The sequence below is a fragment of the Camellia sinensis genome, chromosome 1 (assembly GCF_055761805.1).
Source record: "Camellia sinensis isolate YWXY chromosome 1, ASM5576180v1, whole genome shotgun sequence".
Taxonomy (NCBI): domain Eukaryota; kingdom Viridiplantae; phylum Streptophyta; class Magnoliopsida; order Ericales; family Theaceae; genus Camellia; species Camellia sinensis.
The window spans coordinates 230314380-230340082 of NC_138961.1; the positions used below are offsets into that span (position 1 = coordinate 230314380).

Below are 25703 nucleotides of genomic sequence, written 5' to 3' on the forward strand. Positions count from 1 at the left end.
GCCATTTGGAGTCCGTTTTTGGTGATCCAATAGTGGTTTCCGACTATTTGGAGTATTCCGGACACATCCGTACGGTCAGATCTTGGAGACGGAGTTTCTGTAAAAAGAAGGCAGATTAAAGAGACGAACGGCATCAGGTACAGTGGACGAAATATTCTGTTGGTACACGGAATATTCCCTGAACTTCTGAAAATTGCAATTTGGCCCAGAATTTTCAGAAAATTGTGGTGTGGCCCAGCTTTCGGGGATAGTTTTCAGTGAGGTCCCCGAAAATGCAGCAAAGATTGGTTCTAGCTAAACGGACCGCTCCGGACGCAACCGCGAGGTCAGAATAGTGAAATTCTGAACGGTTTGGAAAGATTGTCAAAACATGGGTGTTTGTCATCTTCAATACTCGAAGGAACGTTGCTGGATATTGTGGAACGCTGCGGATTCACTGAAGAGGTTAGAATTGGCAGATTCTGACCAGATTGGACAACCAGATACAGATTAAGATAGATCATTGAAGACCAGAGGAGATCAGGCTTGATCAAATGGCAAATCAAGGGAGATCATGATTGGTCAGGGGTGATCAGAGGATTGCAAAAATGATTATCTCCGGAGTTCGTTGGAGGATCTGGTTCAATCAAAAGAGAAGACCATTCATCGACGGATAAATGATTTGGCAACTAGTACAGGCTCAGGGAAATACTGTGGCTGTTGGAGCTACTGTATACGAGTAAGTACTGGTGGTACGTGGACGTGTAGAACAATAGTTGCAGAGGAGCATACTAAGCGCAGAAGCACAAATGCAGACGTGCAGCAGTGCAAGGGTACGGTAGAGTGTCGTACAGAGGCGCAAGAGGAGTATGCAGCAACGGGTTGTTGAAAGTTCACAGAAACTTCCAGACAGAGAAATTGAGACAGGTAAAACGCAGGAGTGCGTGCCAAGGAGTGGCAAGTCTTATTTCTCTATGGTGGTTTCTTTAGTTCCATGGCAGCAGATGATAGAGTTGATGTAGATCTCTCAAGCAAGCTTGACGCAGGGAGACCAGAAGCCATGGGTGCGAGCACTATGCACGGAGTTGCATAGTGGTAACTTGTACAGACCGATGAAAGTTGTCTTGGCAGAAGGGCTAACTGTCAAACATCAGTATGGACGTACAAGTAAGACAGAACCGAACATCAAGGATTGCAGCACAGACAACAAGCGTATGTGGAAACGCCAGGAGGTTGTTCAGAAGTGCAGAGGGCAAAAGCTGAAAGTTCAGAAATAAGCTCCAAGCAAGGAAAATTGAGGATGTTGATGTGCCAAACTCTGAAGTTTTCTAGTTGCTCCCGTGTTCATTATGCAAGGAGTTGCACAGTAATGCATGACAGTCAAGGGCATCCCAGCAGGGGGTGCAGGACATCCAATCAGGGGGTGTCGGATATCTTGGTTGCGCAAGTTCAAGCATAGCAGGTATAGACATCCGAGACAGAAGCGTGGAAGAGATCTCTGGGAGATAGGAGCAGAGGCTCTCTCCAAATCAGAGAGTGGTGTGAGTTGAGTTGAGGATGTAGGATTCCCTCCTCCTCTTATATCTCTGGTGTATTATCTCTAGCTTCAGGGGGTGCAAGCATCTCAGTGAGGAGATGCAGACTATGTTGAAGACATCCGAGACAGGAAGTGTGGAAGAGATCTGTAGGAGATAGGAGCAGTGGTTCTCTCCAAATCAGCGAGTGGTGTGAGTTGAGTTGAGGATGTATGATTCCCTCCTCCTCCTGTATCTCTGGTGTATTATCTCTAGCTTTCAAGGGATGCAGCGTCTCAGTGAGGAGATGCAAACTATGTTGAATTTGGGCGTGACAAGATTAGCAGCAATGTGTGTAGTGGATCACCTCACATGGGCTGAGGGGGTGATTTGTGGGATATCATCACCCCATGTGAGAGGTGATTCTCCATGTGAAGAAGGAGTTGGCAATGTGCAAAGCCAACACACACATGAGCTGCCATGTTAGCCAACCTTTGGCCATGTGAAGCCAACACACAAGAGAGTTGGCACAAGCTGGCCATGTGCTGGCCAGCCCCTCTTCATCTCCTATTCTGTTAGTGTATAAATGGAGGCTGAGGGGAGAGTTTAATTGAGAGAGAGTGAGAGCAGAGCAAGCCACAGAGAGTGAGATATGTGAGGCGGAGAGACCGTCTCCCTCGGTGTGAGCGAGGGAGACGGGTGAATGTGTGAGTGAGGAGAGTGTGAGCTCCTCCTCTATTGTAATCTTTCTGTAATATCTCCATTGTTATAGTGATAACCGGCTACTCTCCCGTGGACGTAGGCATTGAGGCCGAACCACGTTAAATATTGTGTCTCCTTGAGTGTGGGTGTGTTTTTCTGCATGGAATAATTTCTATAAGGTCTTGGGCGGGATCCCAGATCCCAACAATTGGTATCAGAGCCTCGTTGGTGGCGTTTCGGAACAAAAACAGCGTGTTGTTTGAAACTGCCCAGAAATCAAGTTGCTCCAAATCAGATTTTGAGCATACCAGGAGCAAGGGCTCGACGAGAGGAGTCCAGAAATATAAAGAAGACACCCAACGGAGGCCGGACGCGCCCTCACGCACCCCTAGAAGTTGGCGCGTGAATCCCAGTCTCGTCATGCGCCACCACGCGCCGTTCAGGCTACCGGCGCGTGGTCCCAGTCTCACCCACGCGCCCCACGCGCGGCGCAAGGAAGACGACGACTGTGGGAGCAGCGCGTGTCCACGACGCGCACGCCATGTGGGCCCACGTCAGCAGCGACGTGTCGGCCACGTCAGCAAGAGTTGCCACGTAGTTGCCACGTTCTCAGCCAGGTCATCGACACGTGGCCAGCCACGTCATCGACACGTGGCCATAGAGCATTGCCACGTCAGCACAGGTGTGCCACGTGTCTGCCACGTCAGCAGCGGTGTTGACCAGTCAACCAGAGGCAGGTAAGGATCCCGTGCTTCGCGGCTAAGGTGCAGCCGCAGATCTGAGGCGTACAAAATGTTTTAGCTAGATTGAAGCCATTTGGAGTCCGTTTTTGGTGATCCAATAGTGGTTTCCGACTATTTGGAGTATTCCGGACACATCCGTACGGTCAGATCTTGGAGACGGAGTTTCTGTAAAAAGAAGGCAGATTAAAGAGACGAACGGCATCAGGTACAGTGGACGAAATATTCTGTTGGTACACGGAATATTCCCTGAACTTCTGAAAATTGCAATTTGGCCCAGAATTTTCAGAAAATTGTGGTGTGGCCCAGCTTTCGGGGATAGTTTTCAGTGAGGTCCCCGAAAATGCAGCAAAGATTGGTTCTAGCTAAACGGACCGCTCCGGACGCAACCGCGAGGTCAGAATAGTGAAATTCTGAACGGTTTGGAAAGATTGTCAAAACATGGGTGTTTGTCATCTTCAATACTCGAAGGAACGTTGCTGGATATTGTGGAACGCTGCGGATTCACTGAAGAGGTTAGAATTGGCAGATTCTGACCAGATTGGACAACCAGATACAGATTAAGATAGATCATTGAAGACCAGAGGAGATCAGGCTTGATCAAATGGCAAATCAAGGGAGATCATGATTGGTCAGGGGTGATCAGAGGATTGCAAAAATGATTATCTCCGGAGTTCGTTGGAGGATCTGGTTCAATCAAAAGAGAAGACCATTCATCGACGGATAAATGATTTGGCAACTAGTACAGGCTCAGGGAAATACTGTGGCTGTTGGAGCTACTGTATACGAGTAAGTACTGGTGGTACGTGGACGTGTAGAACAATAGTTGCAGAGGAGCATACTAAGCGCAGAAGCACAAATGCAGACGTGCAGCAGTGCAAGGGTACGGTAGAGTGTCGTACAGAGGCGCAAGAGGAGTATGCAGCAACGGGTTGTTGAAAGTTCACAGAAACTTCCAGACAGAGAAATTGAGACAGGTAAAACGCAGGAGTGCGTGCCAAGGAGTGGCAAGTCTTATTTCTCTATGGTGGTTTCTTTAGTTCCATGGCAGCAGATGATAGAGTTGATGTAGATCTCTCAAGCAAGCTTGACGCAAGGAGACCAGAAGCCATGGGTGCGAGCACTATGCACGGAGTTGCATAGTGGTAACTTGTACAGACCGATGAAAGTTGTCTTGGCAGAAGGGCTAACTGTCAAACATCAGTATGGACGTACAAGTAAGACAGAACCGAACATCAAGGATTGCAGCACAGACAACAAGCGTATGTGGAAACGCCAGGAGGTTGTTCAGAAGTGCAGAGGGCAAAAGCTGAAAGTTCATAAATAAGCTCCAAGCAAGGAAAATTGAGGATGTTGATGTGCCAAACTCTGAAGTTTTCTAGTTGCTCCCGTGTTCATTATGCAAGGAGTTGCACAGTAATGCATGACAGTCAAGGGCATCCCAGCAGGGGGTGCAGGACATCCAATCAGGGGGTGTCGGATATCTTGGTTGCGCAAGTTCAAGCATAGCAGGTATAGACATCCGAGACAGAAGCGTGGAAGAGATCTCTGGGAGATAGGAGCAGAGGCTCTCTCCAAATCAGAGAGTGGTGTGAGTTGAGTTGAGGATGTAGGATTCCCTCCTCCTCTTATATCTCTGGTGTATTATCTCTAGCTTCAGGGGGTGCAAGCATCTCAGTGAGGAGATGCAGACTATGTTGAAGACATCCGAGACAGGAAGTGTGGAAGAGATCTGTAGGAGATAGGAGCAGTGGTTCTCTCCAAATCAGCGAGTGGTGTGAGTTGAGTTGAGGATGTATGATTCCCTCCTCCTCCTGTATCTCTGGTGTATTATCTCTAGCTTTCAAGGGATGCAGCGTCTCAGTGAGGAGATGCAAACTATGTTGAATTTGGGCGTGACAAGATTAGCAGCAATGTGTGTAGTGGATCACCTCACATGGGCTGAGGGGGTGATTTGTGGGATATCATCACCCCATGTGAGAGGTGATTCTCCATGTGAAGAAGGAGTTGGCAATGTGCAAAGCCAACACACACATGAGCTGCCATGTTAGCCAACCTTTGGCCATGTGAAGCCAACACACAAGAGAGTTGGCACAAGCTGGCCATGTGCTGGCCAGCCCCTCTTCATCTCCTATTCTGTTAGTGTATAAATGGAGGCTGAGGGGAGAGTTTAATTGAGAGAGAGTGAGAGCAGAGCAAGCCACAGAGAGTGAGATATGTGAGGCGGAGAGACCGTCTCCCTCGGTGTGAGCGAGGGAGACGGGTGAATGTGTGAGTGAGGAGAGTGTGAGCTCCTCCTCTATTGTAATCTTTCTGTAATATCTCCATTGTTATAGTGATAACCGGCTACTCTCCCGTGGACGTAGGCATTGAGGCCGAACCACGTTAAATATTGTGTCTCCTTGAGTGTGGGTGTGTTTTTCTGCATGGAATAATTTCTATAAGGTCTTGGGCGGGATCCCAGATCCCAACAATTGCATCCTCTTAGTAGTATTTTGGCATCTTCCACCAGGTTCTTGAAAGGGCATGTATTCCTTATTTCTTCCACCATCAATTGCACTACCTGGGTTGCATATGTCTTTATGATCACATCATTTAGTCCTTTTTGAAAACTGACTGTTAGTCCCTTGTACAGTACCCATAATTATGCTTCAAGGCTTTTTCCTGGTTGCAATCTTCCATAATAACCACACAACCATGCACCTCTGTCATCCCTGATCAGTCTTCCAAAACCTACATCTCCTACCATTTTCCTACTTCCATCTGTGTTAAGCTTTAGTCTACCTGCATGTGGTAATTTCTAAGAGATTACTTGATAAGATGGTCTAGGAATTGGTACAAAGTCAAGGAAAGCTAGATGGATTTCTCTAAAGTAATCCAAAATGCACTTGGCACTCTCTTAGTATCCAGTAACTTTTCTTTCAAACACAAACACATTCCTGTTTTTTCAGATTTTCCACAAAGCAACAATAAAAGTAGTATACCAAGAGAGGTCCTTATTGAAATGGTTTTTGTTCTTAACATTACTCATAAGCCAATCCATCCAAGGTTTCCCCCTCATATCAAAGTACCAATGTTTACCAAAAATAGTAAGCTAAACTTCTTTGGCCTAATAACACTCTCTAAACAAATGATTGATGCCCTCAACCCTACTGCAATTGGGGCATTGAGAATTATTTGTTAAGCCTCTTTTCATTCTCATTTGATTAGTAAGCAATTTGCTATGAAGCACAGTCCACAAGAAACCTTTAAGTTTTTTTGCGGTAATCTAAGCTTTCACAACCAATTTCAATTCTCTTCATTATCATTACTCAAAATAAAATCATACACAGAGGAGACAAAAAAAAGCCCCATCAGGAGACCCCTTCCACAGAAGAATATCCTTGTCCAGATTTCTTGGAGGGTTAGAATTCAAAATTAGAGCAACCAATTAGGGTGAAAATTTGCTATACACAATACCCTCATCCCAGTTGTCATCCTCCCCCAAAAGCTCTCTCACATGATCACTCCCAGAGGGATCACTCTGATAAGGAAGAATAATATTTGAGATAGTTTCCTTAAAGGAACTATCTTCACACCACCAATCTCTCCAAACATTGACAGATTTACCATCACCCACTTCACAGCTTTTCTCAATATATTCCTGGTGTTCAAAATATCTTTCCATAAATGAGAAGCATTTCTTCCTCTCTTCTAGTCATGGAGAGAGGTTTTATTTAAGTATTTCTTCTAGAGAACATCACACCACAAACCATCTTTATTACTAATAAGGTTCCAATCCAATTTAGAGATCAAAGCCAGGTTTTGATCCCTTGCTTTCTTGATCTCTAGACCCCCATTTTTCGATATTGCACTCCACATCCTAATTAGCAAGATGGACTTTCTTTTTCTCCATAGTATTACCCTAGAGAAAATTCATGTTCAATTTATTAATGCCATTACACACATTTCTGGGTAAGAGCATAGTTTGCATGGTGTAACAAAGAATAGCAGAAGTCACAAATTTTATGTGTAGCTCTACCTACCATGGATAAGGTATTAGCTTTCTACCCAGCCAATCTTTTTTGCATTTTGTTTAAAAAATCAGTGAACAACCTTCTAGTTACTCTGCCATGTAAAAAGGGCACACCCAAATCAGATGAAAGTGGGATCGCACATTTAGTACTAAGTTCTCTAGCTCTCATTTCATCAACATTAGAAGAGATAAAAAGCTTAGACTTATGAGAGTTAATTTTCAACCCATAAATACTACAAAACTCATCCATAACCTCCATGATTGTCTCACAGGTGGGCATAGTTGTCTACCCAAACAGCATAAGATCATCAGCAAAAAGGAGATGAATAAGGCTTGGCCTACCTCTAGTAATCTCCACACCTTTCCAACTTTCTTCCTCTACTTTAAAAATGGTCATATTTGACAATATTTCAAGGCAATGCACAAACAGATAAGGAGATAGAGGATCCCCTTGTCTTAAATCTCTTAGAGGTTTGAACTCCTTCAGGGGTTCACCTTCCCAAATGACAGCAGTGCTGACAGTAGTAACACAACACATGATAAGCTCAATAAAGTTTGTGTCCAAATTAAATTCCTCAAGAGTTTGTTTTAAAAAATTCCAAGAAATATTATCATAAATTTTTTCCAAATCAACTTTTAAAATCATACCACCCTTTTTACCTTTCTTTTGATTCAAAGAGTGTATGATTTATTGAGAAATTATAATATTATCACTCGTATTTCTACCAAGTATGAAACTACTTTGGTTAGGTCTCACAATCTTGCTTAAAAAAGGCATGATTCTACTAACAATGATTTTGGAGATAATTTTGTATGAGACATTACACAGGCTAATAGGCCTAGACTGCTTCACATTCTCGAGATTATCAATTTTAGGAATCAAAGCCACTAAGATTTTGTTAACATCACTAGGGATTTGATTGTTATGAAAACAGTTTTTAACATATTCACAAATAGACTTACCCATCACATACCAAAAAATATGATAGAACATAACCTGAAAACCATCCCTTCCATGGGCTTTGAAGGCACTAATATGCTTCACAGACCTCAACACCTCCTCATCGATAATGGCTTTAGTAAGATCAATATTATCCTCATGACTAAACTTACAAGCCACCAGATTTCTCCAGTGGTCAAGAGAGTAGTTTGGAACCTGGTTAAACAGACTAATAAGATAATTATTGATCAAGTCTTTAAGTTGTTCAAGTTGATCCACCCAATCCCCATTATCATTCTTGAGGATCTCAATCTTTTTAAGAAAAAGTTACGTTCATCTGCAACAAAGTTGGACGAGTCGTACTACATGCACAGAATTTCTGTGAGAACTTCTGTGCACATACCTTCATGTAAAAGTTCATGTGCACAAAAATTTGGTGTAAAAAACATTTCTCAAATTGGACACACAATTTTAAAGTATAGATCTAAAAGTTATTAATTCACTTTTTATGATGGAAAATGATATATAAACTTACTTTCTAGACCTATTTTCTTGACTCAATGATATAAATGTGATATGATTAGTTGATGATTGAGAAGATATGAGAGAAAGTGCATATTCTAATTGATTGCCACATAATTAGGTTTGAAATTTTGGTCTAATTTTTGGACTTATATAGCAATACCCTTTTATGATCTGTGTCTTAGCTGGATTTGGACTGAAATGCGAGTTTCAAGGGCTGAATATAGTCTCGTCTCGCTCAACATAAGGCTGGACCTGGAAGCCCAGGCCAATGCAGCTCTATTGCTTGGGATTGATAATTTAGCCCATGAGCTCTTATACACGTTTATTAATGGGGTTGGACTTGGTAACAGTCCTTCAGCCCAAATTGGCCCGGCCCAGTTAATAATATTTTTTGTGAACTAATATAAATCTTTATATATTAATTAATTATTTATTTAAAGTAAAGAAAATACACTTGAGATGAAATTAAACTCACTAAGCTTTGAATTGTATGCTTTTTCTTCTTTCTTTTTATTTTAATAAAGTAATTATACTTAAAATAAACAAATAAAACAGGAACTCTAGAAGGCAAGTTTTTCAAATGGATAATATAAAACAAACAAAATTTTTAAATAATTTACTCTGTACAATGATGCGATACTTTGTCGTCCTTTCATTTCAAACAAAAACACTTATTATTTTACATATAAAAATTCCAATTGCGAATTACTTTCCTTTCCGAAGTATATTATGTATTCTTCGGCATGCATGTAGTTCATTTGCACCTAATTAAGATAGGATTTTCACATTCAAGATTATGCCCACCACTCTTTTACGCTCTAAATCTATTCTTTAGGTGAGAATTGTAAATTTAGAATTTCCCATAGATAGATAGATAGATAGATAGATCAAATTGTCTTTAATCTCTGCATCTGCACAAAAGTAACTAATTCCCAAAGTAACTTAAAAACAGTAAATTTATATGGACCTTAAAATTTCAAAATCTAATATAAAATTTCAACATAGATTGAACAACAAGTAATTGTTTCAAACAATTTACAGTCTCCAATGTGCAAACAAGGTTGGGTGAGAATGACCTACCAAAGATTTAGGGTCAGTTTTGGGGAGGGGGAGGGGAAGTTGGCAAAACCGTCACTTTGAATCTCAGATTTGAGCTAAAAATTAGGGCCCCAATTTAGAAAAAAATCTTATAATATTTTTAGATCTCAATTAAATGAAGGCCTCCAAATTTTTAACATCAAAACTAACCTAACTCCAACGCTCAACACCAAACAAAAACAAAATTATTTTTTTAAGTGGTGGATTCCAATTACTTTGATTTCAACTTACCAAAACCTAACCAAATTTAGCACTTCATATTAAACCCCAAAACAACACAATTTTATTAATGAAGGATCCAAAGTAATTGATTTCACTTTACCAAATTTCTCTCCAACTTAATCCATCATTATGAGATTGAACTTTTTTAAATCTTAATATTCTCTCTAAATGCCTTTAGATTTTGTATCATTTCAAGTTTTTCTTCAATTGTTTGTTGGCATTACTTAAAAATTGAAATCTCTATAATTGAATTGATTGTTATTTGTTGAATAATGGAATACATTGTTTATTTAATCATACTTCCAAGAAAATATAAAAGAACTAATTGAATTACAATTACGAGCTCTTGGTTCAAATTTTGTAAGAAAAAATGCAAGAACTGTAATGCTCAAGTGATATAGGCTCCGTTTGGCAAGAGCTAAACGGAATTTTTTTTTGCTATTTTAGCTACAAAAGACAAAATAAGCTATTTTAGACACAAAAAATAAAATATCACATCCAACTCATAATCATTACATTCTTCTCTCACAAAAAAAGTTTAAAAAGCCAAAAAGCCCTTCCCAAACCAAATTTTTTAGTCTAAGCTAAAATAGTCAAAAAAATCAAAAAGCCAAAAAGCCAACCCACTTTCCAAACGGAGGCATAGTGATATAATTCATTCAGTTTTTTTTTTTTTAATTTTATATTAGTTCTAGATTTTTGTATAGTATTTTTTTTCTTATGTAAATGTTTAGATATAAACAATAATACTAAATTTTATCCTTTAAAATTGTTGTAACAATTTTTTGAGTTGATTTTTTTTTTTTTTTTTGGTGACATGAAGAAATGTAGGGCCATGTTGAGTGTTCGCTTTACGCCCCTAAATGTTCGGAGCCGGCCCTGCAAAAATTCCTATGAAAGAAAAGAAAAGAAAAGATCTTAAGCAGAGGTATTGTCGTTGTTGGAAGTGTGGTTTTTCATAGGAGCTTGTCTGAAAGCACAGAAGGCGATGGAGAGGATGATGGTGACAAAGAGAGCCATGATGGCGTCGAAGTAGGCTTCTGTGGACCAGTCTTCCTTTAAGATCCTGATATAGCCAGCTTTGCATGAGCTGCAGTCATAGCACACTTGATTCAAATTGTTTTCCCATAAAAAGCAGTCTGAATCTTTGGAAGCAAGCCCTGTTTTTGGGATCTCCCAAAGAGTGTCATTCATGTTCACAAAACCACAATACAGAGGAGGCTGACAACAACTATACTGCATCAAAGAAAAAACAAAAACAAAGTAAATGTTTTGATTGATGCACTACCAAGATTTAAACAATGTCATTTTGAGCTGATTTCAAATAAGTTTTTCCCGTGCTCGAGGATTTAGATTTCGAATAGCTTGGTTCAATTTACTGACAGAGGCACAAATAGGGCTAAATCCAGCAATTTTATTATAATTCTAATGTTTAAAAGAATCAGGGAACGATATACCAAAATGCTGATTTTGAAACCCACCTAAACAAGAAGTTCTAAGGTTTTTAAAGTGCATAATAATCAAAACATGCCTAAACATGCATGATTTCCCATCAAAGATCAAACACTAGGCGTGTTTGTTTCCCTTCGGTTTCAACATTTGAGTTGCGTTTGGATCTTTATTTGCTTTCCCCTCTTTTCTTTTCACTTCACAAATTTATGATCCAAATACAACCTTACAAAATTATCTATGAAGCATATACCAAATGTAAATTCACAACAGAAGATGAGACTCTTTTGGCATGTTTGATTGGAAGGATTAAAACATGATATTAGGATTATTAATCCGTGGGCCCAATCATCCTATGTTTGTTTTGACATTTTAGTTTAGGACTATTAATCCAATGGATAATTAATCCAACAAATTTGTAAGATTATTAGTAATGGGGTAGGGGTGGGATAGTTAAGACCACACTAATTTGATAGGATTATTAATACCTCACTATTAGTATTGTGAATCAAACATGACCTTTCTGTCATGGAGTCTTCATAAACACCATGTTTAGATGAACAAAACCTGTCTCATCTTCTAGGTTTTCAGCTGTGTGTGTGTGTGTTTTTTTTTTTTTTTTTTTTTTTGTGAGAGAGAGAGAGAGCAGTACCAGAATAGGTGATTCTTTAATCCGTAAATCACCATTTTCGTCCGGATCCTTTTCCAGAAGAAGCTTTTCACAAATCTGTCCTCTAACCATACATTTCTTGATGACATCCCATCTCCCTCCTTCCACGGCAAATCTCCTCAACCAGTCCGGATACTCATTTAAATCATACTCCCTATGATCCTTTGTCGCCTTCTCAATGCTCACCTTCGACAAAATGAAAAACAAAATTGAGAAGCAAACAAGTGAGACTATCCAACCAAACAACATCCACACATAAATCGACAGCAAGCACCGGTTGGCACGTATTGCACCAATCAAGGCCACCATTGAAAGGGTAAACAAGAAGATCCCATAGGCTAGTCCTACCACCGGGCTTTCAGAATAGCATTCTTCAGGGGCTTGAGTGATTGCAGACAAGGTCAAGAAGATGATGAGGATCGACCAAAGTAGAGATGGCAAGTTCAAGACCACAACCACAATGTGGCTAAACCGCACCATCGTGTTTCAATAGCTGTTTTGTTACTTTCACAGCACATGATGATGATAATGATGATGATGAGTACAATGTGGGTTTTTTTCTCTAAAGGGCATGAGAAAGATATTGCAAATTTGCAATATTACATTGGGTGGGTTGTTTTATTTCTTCATTTTCGATTTTGAGCAGATAGCGGCTGAGTTGTTTAAGATCCATTTCATAAATGGATGAGCAAGATGTGAAGAAACATAAAAATTAGTGTTGTGTGATTAAGAAGCTGAAATTACCCAAGTTAGTTTGACCAATATTGGGAGGTATTTTTGCTATACTGAGAAAGGTAAGTGCTGTTTTACCCACAAAACTGAAAATAAAAATAGTAAATACCTCATTTGAGCAAACAGAAAAAAGAGGATATCTCTAATTTTGCTATTTATCAATTGATTTTGTCAACTTTCACATTTGTCCAAAAATCAAGGACAAGAAACGACATTTAATAACCAGAAAAGTGATCTGACTCATAACTAAAGGGGTGTTTGGGAACTTGGTTTTTGAATTTTTTTTTTTTGTTTTTTTTTCACTACAAGACAAATGTTTTACAAAATCAAAAAAAAAAAAAATCCAAACAAAATATCACATAAAACCCCCATAATCATTTCATTTTTTCTCTCATAAACATCACATCCAACCACAAAAAAACTCAACTATCTTTCCAAACACAAAAAAAAAAAATTCTCTAATAATATCTTACAACTGAAAAAACTCACTTTTCAAACACCCACTAAGTGCGCTCAGTTAGTTAAATATCTCAATTGGACTGCTACTTATGATTTTTATTTTTATTATTATTATTTTATGTGCCAGGTTAATTATTATAGTTTTTGCTTAAAGTTCGAGTAAAAATAACTTAAATAAGTTCAAAATGATTGATTATCCCAACGTAGAAAAAAATAAGCTTTAAGATTCAGCTCTCAACTTAGAATAATTTGCAATAAATAGAGCCATGTTGCCACAAGATTGGCAAGGTAGCCCTGCCTTGCAACAAAATTCAGAGTCATAGCACAATTTATTGCTAAATTTGCTATTTTTGCTCCATGTAACACAGTCATGGTCCTTAGAAGCAAAATTTTGAGTAAATATTTTGCATGATAGTGGTATCACATGACAATATCACCAACCCATAAAGAACCTTACCTGACCTTGAAGCTGTGCCCATTTGGTTCCATTCTTATAATCAAAATCACAGTAGGTTGGAAGTTTGCAGCAATGCCACCAGAAAGAGAAAGAGAAAAAAAAAATAATTAAGGAACAAGAGCATTAAAAAAAGAAAAAGTTTAGGAACAAAGAAATTGGTCACAAGTAACCCTCTTAAACTGAAAATACTGTCTCCAGTGACACATTTCATGGATCAATAGTATGATCCATATCCATACACCAGAATTTGAATTGCAACTGAAATCTGAATTAAGAATAGTTTCTACATTTTGATATACAATACATCAATTTTAGAAGAAGCATACTAATGAATATGATGATAAAGCATTTGAAGATCTTTGCAGTGAATACACGTCCATGGCAGCAAAGGAGGGTCCAGGCAGTAGGAGTGGATGCAACGAATCTGGCAAATATGACATCTAACAAGAAGATCCTCAGGTTCCCGACAACAGCATTCACTACAAACTGGTGATGTAGAGGGCTATACAATACCAATAAATAAATAAATAAAGAATTAACAAGGGGAACTATCAAACCTGAACGGAAAGAAAATCATATTTTGTAAAAGTTATGCTCAGAAGAATTCAATTTTTGCAGTTGACCAAACTTGTTTGCAAACTAATGGACAACTAAAAATGTTCAAAAAGAGATTATTGTAAAATGAAAATGCTACTGATTTTGAGTAAAAGAAATGGAAAATCATATGAACTTGTAGCAAAGACAAGCAGAGAGATGGAAGAAAGGTATCACAAGAATTTCTCAAGAATAACACACAAAGAAGGTTACCAACTATAATTATGGACACCTACCTGGGGCCCAAAACTGGGTGTTTCAACATCAGGAAGAATGAAAATATCCATTGTTGAATGGTCACATGGGATTGTTTGTGAGTATATTTTCTGATCAGAAGAGGCGACATCGGCAACCTTTGTGATGCTCACAAAACTGGCCTTGCACAAAGGACATGTTGAAATCTTTCTCCTTGAAGCCTGCAGAAATCAATACCAAGTAAATGGGATAGATTAAAAAGGCATAGAGAATACATGCATTGACAAAAGCATGCCACACATATCACCAAAGACCAAGGGAATTGATTCAAGAATCCTAAACAAAAGTATGGAGTCAAAATAGAGATACAATATACCAAGTTTGATAGATTAAAAAGGCATAGAGAAATCAATCATTGAATCAAAATAGAGCAATTGTCAAAACCTAAAATTGCAGTACTTGCATTGCAATCTTAGATAATGACAGGCTGTGGTTGCCAGAAATATGCACCTCCCCTAGGAAATAACAAGTGTGATCATTTTAGAAGGAAGGACGAAAAGGTTTGTTCTTCATTTCTGTTTACTGTAGATTCGCTACTATTGCTCAAGTAGAGCTGTTTTTCTGTTTAGTCAAAAGATTTTTCCGTTTACAATTGGAATTGTTAGTATGTTAAGCTAAAGGTAGTTCCTACGCAATTACAAGGACTTCATGACCATTCAGATAATTTTGCTTCAAATTAACAAATTGCCTTTCATTGTAACTTCACTAAATCATCAAAGAATTCCATTAAAAATAAAGATGAAAATATGTAACCATAGCACAGCACAGGGCATATTCAAGTCAAATTGAATTTAGTCAGCATGCCTTCTCAAAAGCTATATCCTCTTTGAAGTCCAACATGACACAAAATTTGAAGCCTTTCACCTTTAATGATTTAACATAGCAACTTGTTTGGCTAAAATTTGTCAAACTCAACTAATTCAACCCCTCTTATCCCAGCCACCTAGGGAAATTTCTAATGGACATATAACATAGGAGACTGAAATTTCTAATAAAAGATCTGTAACCAGAGATTCAAAAACTGCAAACAAGTGAATAAGCAGAGAATATACCATAAGGTCAGCCCAACTCTGGATGCATGAGAAACAAAACCGATGTCCACATGGCAAAACACCCCTAGTTGAACTGAAATCTGTCCAACATATAACACATGATAAATCTGTTGATGTACGCAATCGTACTATATGTTCAGTCCCTTCTAAATTCTGGTTGACATTAGAGCACAAATCCCTTAAAGTTCTTTCCATGGTAGCTGGTGCATCCTTATTATGTAAATTCAAGTCACTGGGAGTAAGAACATCATTCAAATCTTCCAAGCCGTCATTTTTATTTTTCCCAGAGTCATTTGACCTGTCATCAGACGTTCCCCTAATTCTCAATCTCTTCTTATCCCTCATGTCATCTGAATGGCTAGATGGAGTTGCAAGATCATTATATTGATGGAAAACACTAATTGGGTTGCTCTCTTGCTCAGAATCCGAAGAAACAAACTCCACAATATTCTTTTTCACCAGCCTACGCCCTTTGCGAGGAGGTTCAGCTGAAGTAGTGCTTCTTTTCTGTCTCACCAATTGAGTAGAGGAAGGAGAACTTTGTTCTTCATTCTATTCCAGGAACAATAAAGAAGAAAATTTTCAAGTAAATTACAGCACCAAGTGGTAAGTCACAGAGTCTATAGAGAAAAGAAAACAAAGACATAAGCAAAACTTTTCCACCATATATGGCCTATATGCAGAGGCATATGACTCTAAAACAAATGCTAATCACTTATTTCACCTAAGATTGCAACCAGCACAGACTAATAGGTTTTAGGGGCCAAAACAAAACTGTAAGGTGATATTTTCTGCTAAATTAATTTTTTATCATGTCTTATATTAATAATGCAGTTAACATCTATTTAAAAAATATATGTCCTTGTTTATGTCCTAATTTATTATGTGTCATGAACAAGTTTACAACAAAAATTAACCTTTCTAAAAGAACAATGAATCAAAAAGGAATATATAAAACATAAAACTACCATCTTAAATAATCAAGGACAAAAGTTACCAAAAATCAGACACAGGGTAAAGTCAAAACTTGAACTTCATTTTATGTAACAGGCCAACTATAGTTTTTGAAACAGCATATTAGAAACAAAAGCTACTGGACAGAAGCTACATGAACAGCATATCAGAAAGGGAAGCTAACTGGGTAGAAGCTACATGAATAGCACATCAATTTTCATAGCAAAGGCAACCATTTCCTTCTCCAAAATACTACAGAAAAAATAATAATTATCCATTACCTCCACTCCAATTAATCTAGATAGAGGAAGCTCCGCATACCATCTGCTGCTAGTAGAACCATGCTTCAAACTTTTCTTAACTGTTTTTTTATCTAATTTATGAGAGCTATTGTTGCTTGTACCAAGCTCAGGAAACAAATTCTGTAATAGAATAAGATTAAAAAAAATCAAGATTCAACAATTAGTGTCACGTCCTACAAATTTAATCAGTACCAAATAAAGCAGAAAATTTAAAGTGGTTGGTCAGAAGCATTTAACCTAAGTTTATAGCTAGAGTTTTGGATGAAAATGCAGCTAAAATGTTGATCATTGGGAATTTGACATCTATCAAACCCTCAATAGAACAAAGAAGGAAAAAAATAAGCATTAACTCAGTTCAATGATCAACCAAACAAGTGGTAGCAACACACAGTAATCTCTACACTATCCTTTAAGATGGTTTGCAACCTGCAGGATTACCTGAGCTCCCCAAAATTACAGGGAAGACATCTCCCCTTCAAACAATCTGGTTAATTGAATCTTGAAAGTTGTCTATTAATTTCATGGTGATTTTAGAACTTGCTATTTTCAAAGGAATTCAGATGGTGATTTTAGAACTTACTACTATTTTCAGAGCAATTAGATTATTCAATGAATTAAATTAAATGGGGAGCAAGTATATTCATGGTTAAATTGCATTCCTATGATAAGCATATCATTCCCATGAGATCCAAGGCCGTCAACCTTTGATGTTAAAGCATATAATTCCATCCTCCATCATGTTGTTCCTTTGTGTCAATATCCAGTTTTCCACAAGTTCGATGGGAAGAAAAATGCCCCACGTGCATGGAACAACCATAATATTTCATCAAATTTAAATTATTGATTTCATGGAACATGATAACTTTTGTAATCAATAATTAAACTGATAATACACCTTATAATTGCCAAATAAATGTCACTGTCTCTATGGGCTACACTAAGATAAGTTAGTTGTTCCCACAGCATGAAGATATGGAGATGTGTAGGACGCATTACAAAACAAAAACACAGGAGGAGCTTTGTGCTTAATTACAAATTACAAGCTTCATCCAAACAACAGAAACTTCAAACAATATCAAAGTTTAAACAGTAATACTCATATCATGAAGCAACCAATGCTTTGCAGCCTAAAAGCAAGATGTATAGTTCATTATCAATTATAACACACTTTAAAAAGTCCTCATTTGAATTTCTAATGTAGTACACGCATCTAATGTTCATAGTCGTCAAACAACACTCATCTGAATTCTTCTTTAACAGTACCAGCAAAAATAATATAGGAAAGGAATCATAACAGAAGTAAAAAAAAAAAAACAAAAGGATTGTTACCTCACTTAGCAAGCGAGAACGAGTCCCAATGAGATGGCCAGACAATCCTTGTTCAATATCAATAGCAGGTCCTTTATAGTGATTGTGTGCATTTGATTGATAAGGAAGCAAGAGACTCACCTTCTCAGTGACAAGTGGCAGTTCCAAGAGTAAGGGCCCAACTTCTTGGCCACTGCAAATTATCAAAACTCAATATATTAAGCTTTGAATGGAAATACAAATGAGAGTTAATATACAAATAAAGCATCAGTTACAACGTATAATTCTCTAAGTGAGAAGCAATAACCAGGTTATCAAAATATTATCTCCGCAGTTGCAGTGATCACATTATCCACATCTATAGGTTTAAAAAGTGGTGGAAAAAAAAAGGTGAAGAAAAAGCTATCAAAGAAAGAGACATCAATTTATTTTACCAAATGAAAATTCAGCCTCTGGTACAAGGCAAGTTTTTTAAACTTTTGGCTCTGGTTAGTATTCATACATACAAACATTATTCTATCATACACAGACAAATATTCAGCAGCACATGCCAGATTTTAAATTTGCTACTAGTTGAAGCATTACTGCAGTCACCATTTTCAGTTATATAGATTACATTACATCTGCCTTTGTCAAGCGTATTCCAGCAATGCAAAAACTAGTACCCTAACAAATGAAACATATGATTAAAATATGTTTCAAGAAGTAATGAAAAAGTTCCCCTAATGCACTTCCCTCAAGGTTCCATTATTTCTCAAGATTTCCAGAGAAGAAATAATATAAGCATTATATAGAGGAGCATAAAATTGTTGACATATGGTCTGAAGTGACACCAACAAGTGACAACCATACAATTCATGCCACGCTCTGAGGTACCTGAATCTTAGAACTCCATTGGGAATTAATTATCAACAAAGGTGAAAAGTGACTGGATTCCAACCTCACCCTTGATTTGATTTTCCCTTTGCTTTGATCAAATCCCAGTATAAATAAGGCTCAATAAAGATTGTATCGACTTTGGACCCATTATATGTCCTGCAGTTTGGATTTGTTTTGTAATAAATAAAAAATAAAAAGTAACCAGCTAGCTTTAAAAGCCTTCTTCATTTGGTTGCTGAAATAATTATAGGAAAAAAATGATAAATTTGTATCTTAGGCAAAGATTTCATCCTTCAACCTTGAGTAAACAAAAACAAGAACACAACTCAGCAGAAAGCAAGAAGTTGGCTAAATCAAGGTTTCTTTAACAGTTGGTGTTGGCGGGAACCTAAAACAACACAAAATCGAAATCTACTTTTCCCTCTTTTGCATCCATTCCGAAGGGTCCGATTATAGCTTGTAAATACAGAAGATTATTCTTAACTCACATATGCAAATCAATAAAACCGACATAATAAATGTATACTGAAAGCATATCAATGAATACCATAATTCTCCGTACCTCTGCAAAAGATAAGGCTGCTCGGGAATACGCCGTCCTTGTTTTATGCATTCTTCAACCCATCGATGGTTAACTATCAACATATTGAACTGCTTAGCAAGATCATATTTCCTTCCTTCAAATTTCCAACACACCTAATCATTCAAAAAAAAAAAAAAAACAGTCTTTATAAAAACAAATGATCCAATAACTTCCATGACAACAACTATACAGGTTTTAGAAACAAATACTCCATAAAAACTGAAACCCACCAAGTGCGTGGTGGACCGATTCATCGCTCCAACGTAGCTTGCACCAGATTGGGATATCAGCTTGATGAGCTTGAACCGCTCCGAGCCGTGGTACCCGCTGACGGTGGCGACAACCGATTCCATGCCTCGAATGGGAAAATTTACGAACTCTGTAAGATGAATATTACAAAAAAAAAAAATGTATAAATCTGAATATGACAACGGACGTTTAAGAAGATTTGGGAATGAAACCCTAGAAAAGTTGAGATCGTCGCATTAATCCAGTATAATTGAAGAAATTGAGGGTTTCGTGTGTACATACAGAGAGAGAGAGAGAGAGAGAGAGAGAGAGAAATTAACCTTCGGAATCGTCGTAGAATTGATGGGGAAGTGATTCGTCTTCCATGGTTTCGTTTCGTTGTGGAGCTTTTTGCCGGGAAACTGAATTTTTGAATTGTTGCCGACAATAATGTAAAAGCTTAATTAATACACACGCAGAGGCGGGTTGCAAGTCGGGTCGAATTAAATGCCCGTAAAAATTACGTATGCAGGTCCTGTTTGGTAATACTTTTTATAAATAAAATAAAATAAAAAATTGATTTCGGCTTCAAGTAAAAATTAACATTAATTTATTTTAATTTGAAAATTCAACTGTTTTAAAATACAATCGCATAAGAATGTAAAATTAAATTTTTAACTAGATATAAACTATGAAATCTCAACTTCTTTTTTTTTAATGAAATTTCAAGGCCAAATATATATATATATATATATATATATTTCTCTTCTTAATGAAAATTATGATTCTGATCTAGATTCCTCCATGAAAACTTCAAAATCATCCCTGAAATCAAATTACCTCTGAGAAAGATAAGATATATTTAGGCCTCTTTTTAAGATTTTAATTAAAAAATCATTATAAATTGTCATATCATAATTTTTATTTTTTTATACATTTTTTTCGTAAAGAGTTACAAAATTACTAAAATAATATATTCTAAAATGAGGCATTAATAATCTATCACTTCAAAAAGACCAACCATGTGCAAACTTGAAAAGTTCCTTTTTTCTATGTTCCAAGACGTAGAAGCTGGCGACCGGATTAATCAACCAGCATCAAATAATGTCTTTGGATGTAGACATGCATACACGCACTAGACTACCATTGGGAGCTTGGGCTGCTGCTGCTGATCTAGTTTCTGTTTTCCATTCAAACCATTCAGTCAAACGAGACATACAAAACAGAATTTGTGACAATTCTTTCTAGCTTCTACAACAAATTAAACCATGCTCTCCATTCATTCAACCCGAATGCCATCTCAAAAAGAAAAAGAGGAACCACACATGCACTGGCATTCAGATGCCACTTTTGTCAATGGAAATTTTGATAGTTGGAGAAAGCGTGGGCTAATTGCTCATCAAGAACACTGGCATACAAGAGCAAAACAGTGGGTATTGATGAGTACAAATATCCGTACAAAGTCTGCTTTAAGCAATGAATTACTTTAATCCACATCCTGCTCCATTCTGGTACTTGTCACTACCTTTATAGTACTTAAAACAAACTCAACAGAGCTTCTGTATAACGGGATGATGGCTTGAGGAAGGAAATAAAAATAAAAATAAAAAAATAGCAGGAGCTGCAATGTTATGGAAACTAGAAGCAAGAACTTGTCAAATGACAGCAATACTGAGACCAAAATCTCAAGCTCATCTACGAGCAGGGTTGTTTCCTCCTCGTGGTGGTGCCTCATACCCACCACCCCCAGCACGATTAGGGGGTGTTGTAGACCCGTAAGGCACATTGTTAGGAGCTGCCACCTGTCCTTGAGGGTTAGCAGCACCTCTAGGTGGTGCATCATACCCACCACTTTTGCCTGTATCATAACCAGATCCTCTTTGTATGTCATATCCCGGTCCACGTTGTGCCTCATATCCTCCAGGTCCCCTTTGTCCATCATAACCAAGTCCTCTTTGAGCATCATAACCAGATCCCATCTGAGCATCATAGCCAGCTCCCCTCTGCGAATCATAGCCAGCTCCCCTCTGAGGGTCATAGACGCCTCCTCTCTGTGCATCATAGCCATATCCTCTCTGTGCATCATAGTTGGGTCCCCTCAGTGCATCATAGTTGAGTCCTATCTGTGCATCGTAACCAGCTCCTCTTTGAGCATCATAATTGGGCCCTCTCTGTGCATCATGGCCAGGCCCCTTGGGTGCATCATAGCCAGCTCTTGCAGAACTAGGTCCAGATTGAGCACCAGTGTGGGATGGAGTACCGCCAGCAGGAGCTGCAGTTCCACTGCCAGGGAGGGGGGCACGTCCCTGTTATGAATAAATGCAAAAATTCTTTGAGGTTTCAATTCTAGTTCATCGCCAAAATAAATCCTGATAGGGATAAAAATAAAAGAAATAATACACTCTCAAGAAACTGTGAAAAATGTCAGCACTCAGTAACCAAATTTCTGTAAGCACAAACTAACTAAATCTAGATTTTCAGTGTTCTCCACTTGTTGCTAGATATTTTAACAGGGAAAAAGAGACGAAAGAGCAGACACGACACGACACGGACATGCCGACACATCTACTTTCAAAAAATACCAAGACACGACACACTTGGGACATGCTAAAATTTAATATTTTTACAACTTTATTATAAGTCAATGTCATACATAAATAACTTATTCAAAGATAATGAAAATATATAACATAACAACACCATACGTCATATACAAATAACTTGTTTAATTAAGGCACATTGAAGAAGATAATTAAGATTAAGACACGCTTCCTTCGCATAACTGTCCATGCGTATTAGCTAACCACAGATCTTTCAGCAGCCAAATGAGGACAACAAATCCTGTGAAAATTCAGTTCATGTGTGGAGCAGATAGGAGCCAGCTATCTGTTCCCCGCTATTAGGAATCGTTGCTTTCACAAACCGATGTCTTATCAGATATAATTTCATCTTTGTTCCCTGTTCTTTTGCTCTTATTTTAAAATTTGGTACATAAGTTTCAAGTGTACATCCAATCAATTTTTTCTTGCAGTGAAAATTTTATGAAGTACTGGATGTATCTTCAATATCAAAACAAGTTTTCTTATTATAATATGCCCAATTACTCTCACGAAAGATTAGAATGTCGGAACACTCATCAAAACAACATGCATGTCACAAAATGTTGAATAGCACCTTTGGCGACATCAAACTCATTCGCCTTTCTAGGGTTATGAAATGAAATATGCAGAAACACTGAAGTTCAACTTTATAAAAAGGCATTCAAGAAATAAGCGGAATAGCTAGTACTTCAGTTTAAAAAAACACACACACAAGTACAAATATTTCACCACAAACATGTTATCATGCATCATTGTCCAGGTTTAGTTAACAAAGAGCAAGTATAAACAAAGCCCAGGATGCAATAAAAGTGGTACAGAGCATGTTCATGATTACTATCAGCACCTCAAAAAAAATTTCAGTTGCTAGTTTTGAATTAGATTTTAAAACTTTCCCAGTATAGTTTTCATTATATAGAAGATGAAAACTAGACAAAACTTTCCCAGTAAGAAGATCTCAAACCTGAGGAACACCATAGCCATCTTCATATGTGTTTTGTCCTCCAGGGTAATGCCCAGAAACCTCATTCTCGCTGTAGCCAGTGGCAGCATAAGGCCCACCTGCACATAAACAAAATATGTGTCCATCTAAAATTCACAAGTACAAGAAAACAAGAACCCTGAAAGTCAAAGCAGCTAAAAAAATAGTAAAATTACCAATTCGTCTGTCAATGTTAGCATTTGTTAACTCTGCTCGAAGCTTTTCAACCTCCCTGGTCATGGTCATGTAATTCTTCTCCATCACCTGAAGGGACTCGAGATGTTCACTGTATAATTTCTTCTCATAGTCATAGGTAACCCTGCACAGACCAAACGATAAAGGGTCAAGGCATTGCAATTTGCAACTTAACTTTTACAATAATAAATCTAAGAAAATAGCCATATAACTTCCAAAAATACCAATGAGATATTTAACTCAGCGTCAAAACTCATAAGAAGTCATTTTCCCTTAAGTTGCTCCAGAACACGGCATAAACAACCTGGTAAAAAATACCTGCAATGTTGATACTCCTGCCTGAGGCTCTCAAGTTCTGACATCATAGCAGGAATCTGCTGCGCATCAGAGTGAGCCCTCTGAAGATCTTGAGTCAATTGTTGTGCCTTAGAAATAAGTTCCTGCCTCGCGACCACTAAACTCTGGGCATCTGCCCGTGCTTGCTGCAGCTCCAACTTAACGGGTTCTGCCGATTGAAGTTCAGCTTCCATCCTTGCAATTTTATCCATAAGGCCCCTCATCTGCTGTTCTCTCTCAGACTTTACAGCTCCTATCTGGGCATGCAATATCTGCAGCTCATGCTGTGCAGCAGCAAGTTCTTGTCTCAATGTACCATGGGTAGCTGCAAGCCTCTGGTTTTCGGTTGCAAGTTTTTGCATCTCCACGTGTTGGGCAGCAAGCTTCTGTTCCATAACTTCAGGAGGAGGAAACATGTCAAAAGGAGGGAAAGCACCAGGTGGTGGGCGCATTCCTATTCCTGAACTGAAGGCATCAGGATGAACCATGCCAGGACCAGGAAGAGGGCGCCTTAAATGATGAGGAGGTGGCATTCGACCTTTGCTTCCCATTTTAAATTCCTAATTTCAACCTGAGAGCATCGAATATATCAATTAGTATTTGACTACAGAGAAGACATGTTACCGGAAGCACGATCAGTTGCAATAATTTAAGTTTCAACTTTAGCTCTCAAATTCTTTAAATTTTTGAGTAGTCCCGAATTATAGGATAAGAAAATTAAACAACAACAAAAACATGAAGGAAAAAAAAAAAATGGGTACCCAAAAGAGATAAAGGACTACAACTGAGTCTCAATATCAACAAAAAACCAAAAAAATCAAAAGATCAGAACCATAGTGTAAGTTATAACAATTCTTTTCAATCCAATCAAAACCATATCTTTTCTTCTTTTTCCTTTTTCTATTTTAATTTCTCTATTCACTCATAAGAAAGCTCCATTGTAGTCTTCAATTATCAGTCGACAACAATCTGAAAATATGTTCTAAAAAAATCAATGAAAAACAACCATAATCCACTAAATTACATGCATATATAAATATATATATATATATATATATATATATATATATGCGCATGCGCGTTTGTGAATGTATCGTGAACTGAAAAATTATAATTCGAAAATACTAAAAAAATAATAAAATTGAATAACCATAGGCCAATTATTGACGATGGATTAAGGGTTGCCAAAACAATAATAATACAAATGCAAGAGCAGATCTATCTTTAGGTTTATAAACAATTTGGTTGAAGAATAAAGGGATGGTTACCTGATCGGAGGTTTACTCTGAAAAATTGGAGACGAGAAGGGAAAGTGAAGACGAGGTCGAGTTTCGTCCCTAACCAAATAAACCCTAGCAAGCGTTTCGAACTGAGAGAGAAACAAGGCGCTGGTTCCAAATCTAGGTTAGGATTTTGTAACCCCACAAACCGTAGGTTAGGAATAGATGGTTTTAAGATTAAAAAATGTTAGAAATTTTATAAAGATTTTTATCGACAATAAGATATTTAATTTTTCAAAAATGATTCATCCCCTTTTGACCTTCTCTCTCTTTTATTAGTTACATTTTCTTTTTCTTTTTCTTTTTTTTCTGCTCCTCCAATCACCACCCGTCACGGAGCAAAGGGGGTGAGGGGTGACCCCCAAAAGGGGTCCAAGCATTATTCTTAATTTTTAAGTGGTTAGGGTCGGTTAGGTTCCATCTTAAAATTAAATAAAAAATTTTAAGGTTATTTACACCAACTGCTCTTAATTATTAATAAGTATCATTATATTCCTTTCATTTATTAATTCGTATATTTTAATATTTTCAATTATAAAATTGTATTATTTCTATTTGTGTAGATACAACCCTCAAAAATGATATATTTATATAATTTTTATAATTCAAAAAGTTAATATGTATGGTTCATAAATAAAGGAGTGAAGTGATATTCA

At 37.7% G+C, this 25703-nt stretch overlaps 3 protein-coding genes across 4 annotated transcripts; all 3 read right to left on the reverse strand.

The window, feature by feature from the left end:
* Window positions 1-10462: 10462 nt before the first annotated feature.
* On the reverse strand, window positions 10463-13533 carry LOC114285496 (tetraspanin-9). The gene is made up of 2 exons (XM_028228538.2): window positions 11837-13533; window positions 10463-10971 (listed from the first exon to the last, which is right to left on the reverse strand). The coding sequence occupies exons 1-2, from the start codon at window positions 12332-12334 to the stop codon at window positions 10654-10656; spliced, it is 816 nt and encodes a 271-aa protein (XP_028084339.2). The 5' UTR covers window positions 12335-13533; the 3' UTR covers window positions 10463-10653.
* Window positions 13534-13657: 124 nt separating this feature from the next.
* On the reverse strand, window positions 13658-20699 carry LOC114285520 (zinc finger (C3HC4-type RING finger) family protein / BRCT domain-containing protein). Of its 2 annotated transcripts, XM_028228563.2 has the most exons (9): window positions 20679-20699; window positions 19999-20079; window positions 19660-19808; window positions 19409-19542; window positions 18109-18160; window positions 16639-16779; window positions 15404-15955; window positions 14333-14512; window positions 13658-14004 (listed from the first exon to the last, which is right to left on the reverse strand). In XM_028228563.2, the coding sequence occupies exons 2-9, from the start codon at window positions 20042-20044 to the stop codon at window positions 13828-13830; spliced, it is 1431 nt and encodes a 476-aa protein (XP_028084364.2). In that variant the 5' UTR covers window positions 20045-20079; window positions 20679-20699; the 3' UTR covers window positions 13658-13827. The 2 variants fall into 2 exon arrangements, with proteins under 2 accessions (XP_028084364.2, XP_028084363.2); XM_028228562.2 differs by lacking the exon at window positions 20679-20699 and having other exon boundaries at window positions 17989-18160.
* Window positions 20700-21005: 306 nt separating this feature from the next.
* Window positions 21006-25260, reverse strand: LOC114285521 (sarcolemmal membrane-associated protein). Its single transcript, XM_028228564.2, has 5 exons — window positions 25036-25260; window positions 23750-24338; window positions 23413-23555; window positions 23219-23316; window positions 21006-21963 (listed from the first exon to the last, which is right to left on the reverse strand). Exons 2-5 carry the CDS (start codon window positions 24316-24318, stop codon window positions 21349-21351), a joined length of 1425 nt encoding a protein of 474 aa, XP_028084365.2. The 5' UTR covers window positions 24319-24338; window positions 25036-25260; the 3' UTR covers window positions 21006-21348.
* Between the last annotated feature and the right edge of the window lie 443 nt (window positions 25261-25703).

What these genes read in the sequence shown, in the direction of transcription:
- LOC114285521 (XM_028228564.2), bottom strand. Translation starts at nt 24,318, where the DNA reads ATGGGAAGCAAAGGTCGAATGCCACCTCCTCATCATTTAAGGCGCCCT. An exon ending in TAACATTGACAGACGAATTG is followed by an intron (nt 23,317 to 23,412) that starts GTAATTTTACTA and finishes GTTTATGTGCAG; the next exon opens with GTGGGCCTTATGCTGCCACT. An exon ending in ATGGCTATGGTGTTCCTCAG is followed by an intron (nt 21,964 to 23,218) that starts GTTTGAGATCTT and finishes TATTCATAACAG; the next exon opens with GGACGTGCCCCCCTCCCTGG.
- LOC114285520 (XM_028228562.2), bottom strand. Translation starts at nt 20,044, where the DNA reads ATGGAAGACGAATCACTTCCCCATCAATTCTACGACGATTCCGAAG. An exon ending in AGAGTTGGGCTGACCTTATG is followed by an intron (nt 14,513 to 15,403) that starts GTATATTCTCTG and finishes TGATTTCTGCAG; the next exon opens with GCTTCAAGGAGAAAGATTTC. An exon ending in CACCCAGTTTTGGGCCCCAG is followed by an intron (nt 14,005 to 14,332) that starts GTAGGTGTCCAT and finishes GGTATTGTATAG; the next exon opens with CCCTCTACATCACCAGTTTG.
- LOC114285496 (XM_028228538.2), bottom strand. Translation starts at nt 12,334, where the DNA reads ATGGTGCGGTTTAGCCACATTGTGGTTGTGGTCTTGAACTTGCCATCT. An exon ending in TTAAAGAATCACCTATTCTG is followed by an intron (nt 10,972 to 11,836) that starts GTACTGCTCTCT and finishes TCTTTGATGCAG; the next exon opens with TATAGTTGTTGTCAGCCTCC.